The sequence below is a fragment of the Branchiostoma floridae genome, chromosome 4 (genome assembly GCF_000003815.2).
Source record: "Branchiostoma floridae strain S238N-H82 chromosome 4, Bfl_VNyyK, whole genome shotgun sequence".
Lineage (NCBI taxonomy): Eukaryota > Metazoa > Chordata > Leptocardii > Amphioxiformes > Branchiostomatidae > Branchiostoma > Branchiostoma floridae.
In genome coordinates, this window is record NC_049982.1 from 15,611,029 (window position 1) to 15,623,229 (window position 12,201).

The 12,201-nt window shown below is 40.9% G+C and overlaps 1 protein-coding gene across 1 annotated transcript in view; it reads left to right on the plus strand.

Annotated features, from left to right (window-relative positions):
* Nucleotides 1-12,201, plus strand: part of LOC118414406 — a gene marked incomplete in the record, with an annotated part of 32,167 nt that overhangs the window by 18,558 nt on the left and 1,408 nt on the right. The window contains 20 exon segments of the mRNA XM_035818438.1: nt 2,488-2,658; nt 4,005-4,102; nt 4,864-4,961; nt 5,209-5,309; nt 5,618-5,746; nt 6,066-6,563; nt 6,925-7,112; nt 7,402-7,530; nt 7,729-7,824; nt 8,032-8,104; nt 8,295-8,380; nt 8,670-8,728; nt 8,895-8,950; nt 9,209-9,296; nt 9,928-10,207; nt 10,333-10,448; nt 10,670-10,718; nt 10,955-11,014; nt 11,244-11,337; nt 11,682-11,931. Of these exon segments, the coding sequence (XP_035674331.1) occupies nt 2,488-2,658; nt 4,005-4,102; nt 4,864-4,961; nt 5,209-5,309; nt 5,618-5,746; nt 6,066-6,563; nt 6,925-7,112; nt 7,402-7,530; nt 7,729-7,824; nt 8,032-8,104; nt 8,295-8,380; nt 8,670-8,728; nt 8,895-8,950; nt 9,209-9,296; nt 9,928-10,207; nt 10,333-10,448; nt 10,670-10,718; nt 10,955-11,014; nt 11,244-11,337; nt 11,682-11,905 (2,693 nt within the window).

A 12,201-nucleotide genomic window follows, 5' to 3' on the forward strand; every position in this document is an offset into this window, starting at 1 on the left:
TACCAAGGAGCTTTATCTGTCACTCAAGAAAGGGTTCGATATCTGGTGTGGCAACCAGTGAAACAACCAGAGGGGCGAGTAGAACAGAAAAAAACAACATCCCAACTCCCAGGATTCAAACCAGCAGCCGGATCACAAATCCAGTACGCTACCGCTGTCGCCACAAAAGCTCAGAGCTCCTTAGCAAGGACGGTAGGAACTACTTGAACCCACTGTTACACTAGTTGGGCAAAAGCAAACTTTTTTTGGGTCTTCATCCTGCACCAGGTTTTTTGGGAAGCAGTCATAGTCACTGTGCAACAGTGGTATCAAACGACCAAATGACCAACTTTGAAAGTAGCCCCCCCAACTAGAAGCAGTCCAGCTTTTATTTTCGAGCGCTCGGGTCTGATTTTACCATGGTCATTACTGACAGAAGGGGGTCTGATAGCGAGCAGTTGTTTAATGTAACGCAGCTTGAAGGGCAAATTGAGCAAGGCACAGCTGGATTGGAAATTAGGCACAGAGGTGCTGACTTCATTCCATGATGCCTATATTAAACCTCCTTGGTTTGAGCAGTCTATTTATTACCTTATTATAAGTGGAGTCCACAATTACCATCAAATTTTCACAAAACTTCAAGAAAAATTATTCATAGTTTACCTTTAAATTGACAAAGACAACCTTGATTTACCCTTTAGGTTTAACCATTTCATATTTAAATAGATTAGTGTAAAAGTGAACTTAGGTTTCTGAAATTCTGTAATTCTTCAGTCTGTAATTTCTTGTAATAGTGTACCCCCAAGTTCCAGGATTCTTTCTGAAGGCCTTAGGTCCTCAGCACTACAGGTAGCCAGGATGTTTGGACCTGGGGAATAATTAGTCCTTTGATAATTGATAATTGGACACCAGCATCCTTTGCATATCTATAGAACAATAGCTGACCTTACTTTGAACCCGCATTACAATAGCGCATACTTACTTGAATTTTCAACAAGAGGAAGCAAGCCCCTGGCTTTCTTAGGCCCAATTTTAAACTTTATGAAATATTCTCTGGAACAAAAATTCAAGTGTTAATCTTATGATGGTCAAAATATGACCAACCAGATCAAACAAATCTCAAGTTGCTGACCAAGGAGCTTTCATTCTTTGCCACGTTCAACTTGGTACTGCATTTACAAGATATCATTGCATGCATGGAAGGAGCATTCGAATAGAGCAGTTTTCATTTGATGAAAACACCCATGTGTGAACAGCCGTAATGGCTCTGTCGGCACAACTGTTGAACATGTCATGGGCAACTTGGACCCCATTCAAATGAAAAAATACAAGTGAGTTAAATGAGGAATCCCATTAAAGCTTTCTGTTGGATTAAAAAAATGCGTTCACATTTAATCGGATTAAACTCAAACTTGCGACCACGACCACCCCGAGTCGGGCACACGTCGTGCTTCCAAAATGTTGCCAGACTACCTCATAATTTTGAAGGATTTAGTGACATTGATATTATATATGATAACTGTTGAGAAATTGGCTGGCTTTTGATGCGTCGACAGTCAACAAGAACATGGCGCTTGTGAGGTCATACAGGTTGAACTGGGGGTAGAAATGTTGCGCGGGGTGTGATTATACTCTACATTTAACTGTAGTACAAAATGTAAATGTATATGTTGAAAAAGTTGCATGAATAGGAGAAACTACTACTAAAACGTTTGTTGCATACTTTTTTGCCGGTGTGTAGCACTCCTATCTTAGTGTCATTGATTTAGATATGAATTATAAGGCCATTCCTGCAGAAATTCCTGCAGGAAACATTCTTCCTGCAGGAATTTACCTTTCTCCTGCAGGAATTTCTGCAGGAATGCCTGCAGCATTCCTGCAGGAAAAACGCTTCCTGCAGGAATTCCTGCAGGAAAAACGCTTCCTGCAGGAATTCCTGCAGGAATTCCTGCAGGAAGAAAATTTTCAAAATGAATATTCATGAAAGTTATTATCATATTTCACAACTGTGCATCATACTTGTCAATCATATGTAAAGACTTTGCACCAAGTGCTTTTATATTGAAAATATTAGCACATTTCAAAATGGGAAAAACGGAATTCCAATCTTAAGATGGAGCTTCTTGTGACTTCTTGTGTGGTGGGATTGATTAATTCTCCACGTTTGCTCACTGTAGGTACATTGTATAAAAATTATGGTTTGAATTTTTTTCTACCTTATTTTGTATATCCACACATGAAGAGTGTGGTGAAGAATGTTTTTGATGAGTAGAATAACCAAGGCCCAGGAACTGATGACTCAAAATTTTGTTGTGCTTTGTTGGTTTCTTTTCTTGTTCGCTTGTGATCAAAATAACTGAATGAATTAAAGGGTCTAAATTTTCACATTATTCATGGTTGAATTTTGTCATCTAGATCTGGGTTGCCAGTTTGCCACTGTATTGCCATGCTGTAATTTTGATAACTTACACAATTGCATAACTACACACATCATGATGATTTCTTCAGGCCTGAAGCCACACATCGAGAGCAGTAACTTTGATGAGCTGAGTACAGAGGACCTGTTGCCAGGGCAACACTGTGTGCTGGTGGCGGAGATCCAGCAGGAGGGAAGGCTGCACTTCATCGCTGTGGAGAAGAAAATGCCTCCGTTTTCATTCAACATCGAGATTTCCTATGGTCAGCAGGAATTTCTTCTGAATAAAAAGTCACACTTAAGTTTAGAAAGTTGTCAAAGCAGCTTCCACCATGCAAATTGTATACTTATGATGCCAAATGATCAACATTATGATGCTTTTAATGTCGATATGTGCATGCCCGAGATATTGATTTAACTTTTTGTGTATGAGGGATAATATCCATTGGCATAATACCGGTCGGTTTACTGCAATTTCTCAAGCAATGCTAATTTGGCAAATGATCAACGCATCATTTTCTCCAGTTACATGTTGCTGTTACAGCTTACCTTTGCCACTTCTTCTGTGTAAATTATTTTGTCTCTCTGGTCCTGCTAAAAACATAATATCGTAATTGGAACACACCGCGGAATTGCACGGAGAACGGGCGCGTGGTTGGAAGGGGGTGCACTATACCGGTCGAACGAAACACGGCACAATTAACTGCCGCTATGTACCTTTATACATCCTCTGTTGTTCCTTTCTTTCCTGTTAGTAGTTGCACAAAACAAAAATCTGCATGAGCATACAAAAAGTCATGAGAAAATGGGCGTATACTGACAAGAATTTTCATTTAATTTTGATCCGTCACAACCGCTATGACGTAAAACTTTACTGCTTGCCGTAGCATTAAAAATGGCGGGAAAATGGCGTACGTTCAATTTGACCCATTCAGCCGTAGATCCGGGCGATAATGCAATGGTTCCTCACACTTTTACACGAGTTGTAGGTCACCAAAAGAAATTCAAGATTGCTGTTGAATCATGCTCGTCTTGTGCCGTGAGCACATGTGATTATTATCTACAAATCTGGCGATGAACGTGACAGTGTGTTTGTCCCACGACGAGCTCGCCTGCCCCGAAAATGACCTGAAAACTTTTGGCCTTGTTGTCTTCGAATGCATTGTTATCAATGCTTTGTAAATGATGTATTGGACACCTACATTTGTAGATGTCTGAAGTGTGCATACCTCAGAAATAACTATTGTTGCATGTGTAGATCTCTTTAAGTTCCACTATTTTTAATCGACCGGTATAAGGCTTATGACCGGTATTATGCCAATGCATGTTACATGTGTCTTGTAGTGGATGTGGATGTTTCTTTTAAATCATGTCAATTCCTACATGAATAGAGAGGATTTAAGGTACTAACAGTAGATATTCTGATACCCTGACAAACATGTGCAATCAAGTAGATACCAGGGTGTTGTTTGGGGCCTGCCTTGTCTTATTTTTCTGTGTGAGTAAAATCAAAGAACTTACTTGCAAGAATTTCAACACGTATGAACTAATGTGTGGAAAACAGCAGCAGATTACATAATGTCAAATTGGACATAACCTTTGTCTGCAGCACACCTTGTAAACAGAAGAGTGAAGAAGATGGCATTGGACCCAACATTAAAACTGCTCCTGTCAACTCCGCCCACCAGTAACATCAGCAAAGTCTCTGTAAGTCGATTCATCTTAGCTGTTTACCAAGATGTCAAGACATAGGCAAGACAGCCTCACTGAAGTCAGACAAACAATGTGTACAGTGTAAAAATGCTGCTATATTGGCTTGTAGCCCTACAATCAAAGATTAGAAGAAAAGAAAAGTGGACAGTAATTTTGTATATGTGCTGTAGGGTGGTAATGATTTAGGTACAAATAGTACAAACTTGAACGTACAGTGACAGTAGGAATATGTATATCAATACTTGCAATGATCCAAGAAAGACCCTAATTTACTGGACGTAGTAGTATTACCAAGGAGACTCCCTGGTGTTACAGAAGTGGTCTTATTGTACATGTACCAGTAGTACTATTACCCTTGGCACAAATTATAATGCAAAGTGATTATAATCCCAGCAAATGTCATTACAGTGCTGTGATACTAGTTAACATACAGATTACAGTAGACAAAAACTGACTTGATATTTGATTGTTCATGAAACTGTGTTAGGGCACTTTGCCAATTCAACAATTTGGCATCAAAGGAAACAGTAGTGTATGTGAGTGCGTATTTGGCTTGAGGCCAGTGTTCATCTCTCATGTTTTACTCAAGTCACATATTTTGTATGCATTCCTTAGATTTTGTATCCTGTTCGTGGCAAGCATTCAAGTCTGTTGCTCTCACCTAAATGATATTTATTTTTTCAAACAAAAAAAGGGATGCTAAAAGTTCCATTTGAGATGAAATGTATGTCAAAATTGTTTCTTTAATGTTGTAGGAACTTGAGCTGCTTGAAATCTTGGCCCGTCATGAGGAGTTCCAAGATGTTATCATCTGCAGGGAAGGCTTCCTGGACTATCTAGCTGTGACTGTGTGGTCAGTAACTGAGGATAGAGAACTTATTGCTTAAGAGCATGGCAAACTCAAAGAGTTTGAATGGCTTTAAATCATTTGTGGGCTCTTACTCGTGCAGTTCAGAGTAGTCTGACTAATTTTGTGCTTCTTATGGCTCACCAACCTACTAACTACCTCCCTAGTCATGATACCAAAATTTAGGAAATAGTCCCCAAATGTGCCATGTAAAGTGCAGATTTCCTGCACTGAAAGATGTTTGTTTTCTCAGGGACTTTACTGAGAAGTCCCTGGAGGAGCTTCAGTCCAAGCCTTTGGCTGTGGCCCACTGCCTAGGTGCACTGAAAGTGTTAGCAGCCTTGTCTGTGCATGGTGAGTGTTGTCAAGGATTCCACATATCATGCTTTCAATTATAGTTTTAATTAAATGGCTGGGTACTTGGGTTGATTAGATGTTCGCTTGCTACTTGCTTTTAGAGTAGTGTCATGAGTGAGGTAAACATGTGAATTCAGCAGTATTTTACTTTAAAAAAAGATGTATCACAACCAAACTACTTACAAGAATGAGTACAATATATTCTATTCTATTAGAAATATACATTATCATCCGTCTACATTGTATAGAATAACTCTTTTCCTTATTTTGCATCCAACTTAAGTGTATGTTGTTTTTACTACCAGAGTGCAGCAGGAAGACACTTGTTCTGCATGAGGTGATCAGTGCCATTGTCTCTCTGATCTTCAACATCACCGGGCTCTGGATCCAGGAAACTGTCAACCTGGGGCTGATGCCATCATCACTGAGCAGAGGTGTGTCTTGGTTTGTTTTTTGTTTACACATTGTGCATGCAGATGACATATCTACAACCCAAAGTCATTGTAGTTGTCTGTAGATGTAGATGTGCTGCCTGGAGGCCCAAACTTTACCTTAACAAGAACTAACCACATACCAGCTATCCTCTCAATCCATCCAGCTGTTCTTTAATCATACGGACCAAAAATATACACATTCAGACAGATAGACAGATACACAAACACAGAGACTTCAAAAACAATACCTGTAGATTTTTCATAATGATGGTGCTAAAGACTATGCAGTTACTTAGTTTCTTACCTCTTACCTTTGCAGACACAAGTGAGCAGTCCTCAGGACCAGAGAACTCACCGCCCCTGTTTCTGAGATGTCCCAAGCCTCCTCTTGCTTCCAACCAATCAGATTATCAAAAAACTAACAGTGGTCTTATCCAATCGCCATTCAGTGACGTGTTTGTACCAGAATCTATGCAACCGCCCCGATCGGGACCAATAGTCAGAGTCAGAAGTACAGAGCATTCCCTCCAACCAATCAACCTGGAAGGTCGCTTCAACAACCAATCACAGGGTGAGACGCCATATCATACAACCAATGGGGAAGCTGCTCAGGAACCGTCAGCTGATGAATGCATGGTTACCAGAGTGGGTCATGGAGGAATACAGTCTCCCAGGACTGGTCCTCATCCTGTGCTGATGAAACAGCTCACACCCAGAAGTGCCAAGACTCTGTCTTCTGTGGACCAGTGTTTCATCGAGAGGATGTCAGGAGGAGATGACACAGAGGAAGGGCTCACACATGGCAGTGTTACTATCGGTCAGTTAAGTCTTGCTGTTAAAGCTACATGTTTATCCAGCTGAGCCACAGTACACAGTTTAAATCAGCCCTTAAGGTTAACCCCATCTTGGTGCTCAGTGCAATGTACGTTTCAGGTCCTGCATGCTTGATTTGATTCTCAGGGTAGCTGTAGCTGAAGAACTTGGTTTTATATGTAGTGATTACAGTTTCTTGACCTGCCGAAACCTAGTCACACAAACTTCTTCAGTTTTATATATCTGGAAATGATTTTTAAAAAACACATTCTTCGTCCTCTGGTGAGGTGTGCTATTGTTTCATGGAATGCCAGAGATATTGGTTTTTAGTGTTTGATACCTAGCCCTCTGACTTACGCCTACAGGAGAAGATTTTCACAAGATCTTCCAAAGCCTAATCCAGTATTCCATCCTGGTGTTGAGTAATTGCTGTGGAACACGTGATGTGGACACGTGGCAGCTGGCGAACATGGCGCTGACCCAGTCTGGAGCCCTGCACATGGCCTGGTGCGCCCTCTCCTCCTGCCATAGGAAGCTGAGGTACAGTCTCAGGGTAAGTCAGGCTGTGGGAAACACTGAGGCTTGAGGATTTCATCAACATGCTGAATATGCAGATTGAGAAGAAATTAAGTGATGGCACCAAGATAGAAAGTAGCTCTGACTGTTGAAAACTGAGGCATGTGTTGAAGATAAGGGCAGTTGTTATAATTTAACTGCTACATTGTTTTTTCTTGCATATCACGTACAATCCATTCATTTTGAAACAAAAAAGTACCCCCTCATGTTAAAAGTTGTTGATAACTGTTTGAAATTGTTAGTATCAATGTCTTCCTTGTCCTCAGCTGCCGGTGGCTTCTTTGGTGACAAGGCTAGCCTCGGGCCCTCTTGGGAAAAGCAGCAGTACTGCAGCTGTGGTGCTGAACCCATCTGACTGCACCTCAGCACTCATGCTCAGTTCAAACCTGCTGGAGGTGTGTGTACTTGTTTATCAGTAGTTATCCCTAGTTTTTATTTTCCAATATTTGTTTATGACATCATGGTTTGTTATGATATTATGACAGACTGAGCACCAAATCTGATGTACCTTGCATATTACATTTGTTGCATCAAGTCCCAGAGTGGACAGAGACTTTGGCAACTCCGTAATGACAGAGCCTTCTACCCTGCAGGCTCGTAATGACAGCTGGACGTTTGAGAGTATACGAGCCACCCAACCAGTGAACAGGCCATGGGAGAGTGCCCAGCCTTCCGGGTGGTACTATGAGGTAAGGGCTAAAATTTTGGGCTAAAGGTCCAGACAACAAGATCTTGTGCACAATGTATTAGCCAGCTGAGTTGAAGTAAGCAAGAGTCTTGTATAATGCAGACCAAAAGTTAGAAATTTATTTAGATCATCCACCTTTTCCCAAGTAACTGTCATTGAAGTCAAAGATTGAAGTTGAAAAAATTAAGTTAAAGGTGTTTTTTTCCAGATTGAACTGAAGTCCTGTGGAATCATCCAGATAGGCTGGGCCACAAGGGACTGTGAGTTTGGGCCTGAGAAAGGTTAGCCACCTGCATTGAAATTCCTTCAATTATTTCCAAGTTTTTGTGTCATGTATATGTTGTATGTAATGTATTTCTTTATCATTGATTTTTTAACCAATGCTGATGTCTTTGACTGCAACAGAAAACCATGGTGAAAGTTCTACTGAAGTACAGACATATATTGTTTTGTATTGACATTTTGCTTTAGGTATTGGGGTTGGTGACAATGTACAGTCCTGTGCATTCGATGGTGCCAGGTGTAAAGTTTGGAGGGGTCCAATCACAGAGCAGAAGGTACAAGGTTTGATACTGTACTCGATTTTTCCACCATAATGATTAGTTTCAAAATGTTCAAATAACCAAAGTATATACCAAGCAGCTTATTTCACACATGTGAATTTTAAGGGCCAAAATAATATTGAAAAGATGACCTGCAAGTAGGGGTTATTAATGGATTGGGAAACTAGTTGTATGCTTTTTTGGCCGAGGCTTTAACTCATCAAGTACTGCATATTCTTTGTGTGTTTGGCTTCATTTTGCTTGTTGAGAGAATGAAACACTGCAGCATTTTTGTGCCTTTCAGGATAATGAGTATGGAACAGAATGGCATTCTGCAGACATTGTCAGTTGCCTCTTGTACAGGTGAGTAGATGCCTGAATGTCCTTAAACATCTCCATCTCTTTTGCTTAATTTATTCACAGAGCGCAATTGGATTTTAATAGCATGTACAAGGAAATTGATTTGACTTTGACTTTATTTTAATTGCAAACAGAACAAATTGATTTCATTCTGATTTCTTGGTTCCAGCAATGGAAATGTATGCTTCTGGCTTAACGGTGTCAATATGGGAATAGCTTATAGAGGTAAGTTTTATTGTTGTTATAATGTGATTAAGATCATGCTTACTCAAGTTACTGGTGCCTTGGCTCGTGGCCTTGTGATGCCTACTATACACATTGTGTATCTACTACAACACAAGACTAAGAAAGAAAGGTGTTACATATATAGCAGTGAATCCCTTTATTCCCATGTGTAACACTTGTCACACTACTAGAGTTCTTTAAACACTATCAAACGTTTTATGTGTAGAATAATGTAACTGCAACAACAATCCTCCCCAGGTTTGGACATGGCCCAGGAATGGTACCCTGCAGCCTCCCTGTCCACTGAGCAGCAGATTCTCTTCAACTTTGGTATCCAGCCATTCAGGTGAGACTATCAGCCATGGAATGGTGGAGATTTTGTTAGAATAAAATCACCAGATTTACAAAGATTTTCAAACAAAACATTGCACAGAATAATGTTAAGAATAAGATTAGACTTATCGTACCAAAACCTTGCAAATCTAGTTCAATCACTGTTTGCAGCAGGGCTCTAGCCAGCATCCGTTTTTCTGTCAATTGACGGAAATTTGCTGCGTGTTACGGAAAAATTTAAAACCAATCCATCAACTTTGACGGACAAAATCCTTGGTGGATTAGCTACAGGCGGCTTGCGGACGCCATCCACGGCCGTAAAAGCCACACGTGTTTGTTTTGCTATTGTTATCATTGTTGACGAAGTGTGTCGGTGGCCTTTCGCATACAATAATCTCATTAAAGACCCGTTTTTCAAGGTCTTCAGTCTTTCTAACTCCTGGAATAGTGTTTTCGCGACAATGGGAATTGGCTGACGGAAAAAAATTTCGAGCTGGCTAGGGCCCTGGTTTGCAGTGATATGAAGTTCCTTCATGAATGATGACTATAAGTTCCATATCCCTAGTAGGGAAGAACATGATTGCATACATTGTATAGAGTATTGTATTAAAAGTGTTGTTCTACATGACGTTTGTTTTCTCCAGATTTTGTCCACCAGACGGCTTTCTACCTGTGTCAGAGGTCGTCTTGCACAAGTCCAGTGCCTCCCACATTATCCCTGCTCCCACTGTGAAGGGTGCACAAAAGAGGCACAAGCGGAAACTTTATTCAAGGAGGAAGCCTTTCAGCCCCAGAATCTCCAAGGAGAACGGAGGCCTTGCATTTGACTACCGTCCACAGGCTGTGCAGTGGTGGGTGCCGCTAAACGGGATTGCGGAGGAGATCGATGGATCCGAGGAGGAGTCAATAGAGGATAGTACAGAGGTACCAGATGTATGACTTTGTACATCCATGACATATTTGATGGATCTCCTTGGATCACCATTACAGTCTGTGTGACCATTGTAAATGGCTTGTGCTAACAACATGCCTTTTTTTGTTGTTTTAAGGATTCTATCTTTGATCACCAGACCTTAGACCTGGAGGGAGGGGGAGACCCAGAAACTCCACGGGTCCAAAACCTGTGGCTATACTATGAGATCACTGTCTCTGGTCGACAGGAAAGGTGAGTGTCCAGCCCTTCTTCGGGCATCTGAATTTACCTGTTGCACTGTGGTTTGATCTTTTGGTAAAGGACATGTCTTTAAGGGTCATATCATATGAGACACATACTGCATAGGTGATATGAGACACATACTGCATACCACATGTACATTGCAAAGTGTTTGTTGAATAGTGTTAGGAATGAAAACAACGTAATGTTTGATCTTTATCTTGTATCTGCAGAACAGAGGACCTGGAGTTTGGGTTCAGCACCATGGACAGGAAAGCTAAGGTAGGACAGATGCCATGTATCTTGACATGTGTTAACCCATTTTACCCATAGAAAGTAGCATGGAGGGGTCTAGTCAGGTCACCAAACCTGCTTTTGTTTGATTGGATGGTAAAAATCTGACCTGGAATATTTCATGGAGAATCTAGTCTTTAAAACTTTTAACAAGGTTTAACTTGATGTGTGGAAAGTCTATGTTGACTATGAAAATTAATGATATCTTGCCTTCTCTGTTTCAGGTGTTTGCAGTGCTGTCCCCACATGGTTCTCTCTTCCTGCCCAGTGGTCACAAAATCCAGGTAACCTGGGGCTAGATAATCAACTATTCAAAATAATATATTCATCTAGTCTTGTCTAGGAGACTTACTTAAACTTAGAGGCTCCCACATTGTTTGATACATGAGGCAGTTGGGGTAGTCCTGTCAGCTTGTCTAGGAGAGCAGATTGAAGGTAAATCTAGACTTATAAAACTTTTGTATTGAGAAGTTCATACAATGTATATCACTCCTGCTTTATCCTTACCCCTAGCTGCAGGAGGATGACTTCTCAGTGTTGCTGACTCTGGGGTGTGGCTTGACTGATAACAGCACTGTGGTCTTCATGCTGAACAGCCGGGCACTTGGTGAGACACATCATACCTCAGCTATATTTGATGTCTGCAAACAGCAGAAACTACATGTAATAATATGGAAAATAAAAGAATGTATCATAATGTTGTCAAAAAGCTGCCAGAAAATACAATTGCCTATGTGGTTGAAACTCTCACTGCAAAACTATGTTTGCTTTTTCCACTTCCTTGCTTCAGGTTGAGGGTCTCCAAATTCCATCAAATTCATAAAGCTTCATTCAAACCAAGGAAGTTTTAATTATCAAAACCTTGCTCAAACTAGATCTTTGGTTTTGAAATCGGAAACATTACGTTCATTATTCCATTTACCATTATTCCATTACCATGTACATTCACAGAGCCAGAACATCCCTTTGAAGAGGAGATGGAACATGATCCCAAGCTGCCCTACACCAGCTGTCCTCACCTCGACATGAACGTGGGTCAGCGCAGGTTCCTGTACCAGCCTGGCAGCCTGCAGGTCCACCGGCTAAACCAGGCGGCGCTGCTGCACGACTGGCACCAGCAGCGGATGGAGGGCTTCCAGGTGCATGGGGAGACACCCCCGCAGACAGACCTCTGATTCCTCATCTGGGGTTTCTCGCGTTAGGCCACACCAATTTAATTTCACGGATTCGCTCGCTCCTATTTTTTTGGGGAAAAAAATAAAAATAAAAATTACCACTCAGCAAATTTTCACCATTAATGAAACCATTCACCAACTTTCTGGTGTAGCAAATTGGCCTTTATATTATAAGCTCCTTAAAGTGTGGGTACACGTGCTGTTACTGTACAGTAATAGTGTTTTTGTACTTTTTTCAAGCTAAAAACTTTTTATTCTTTACGTTTTGGATTAGCCCTTACCTTTACCCCAACCAT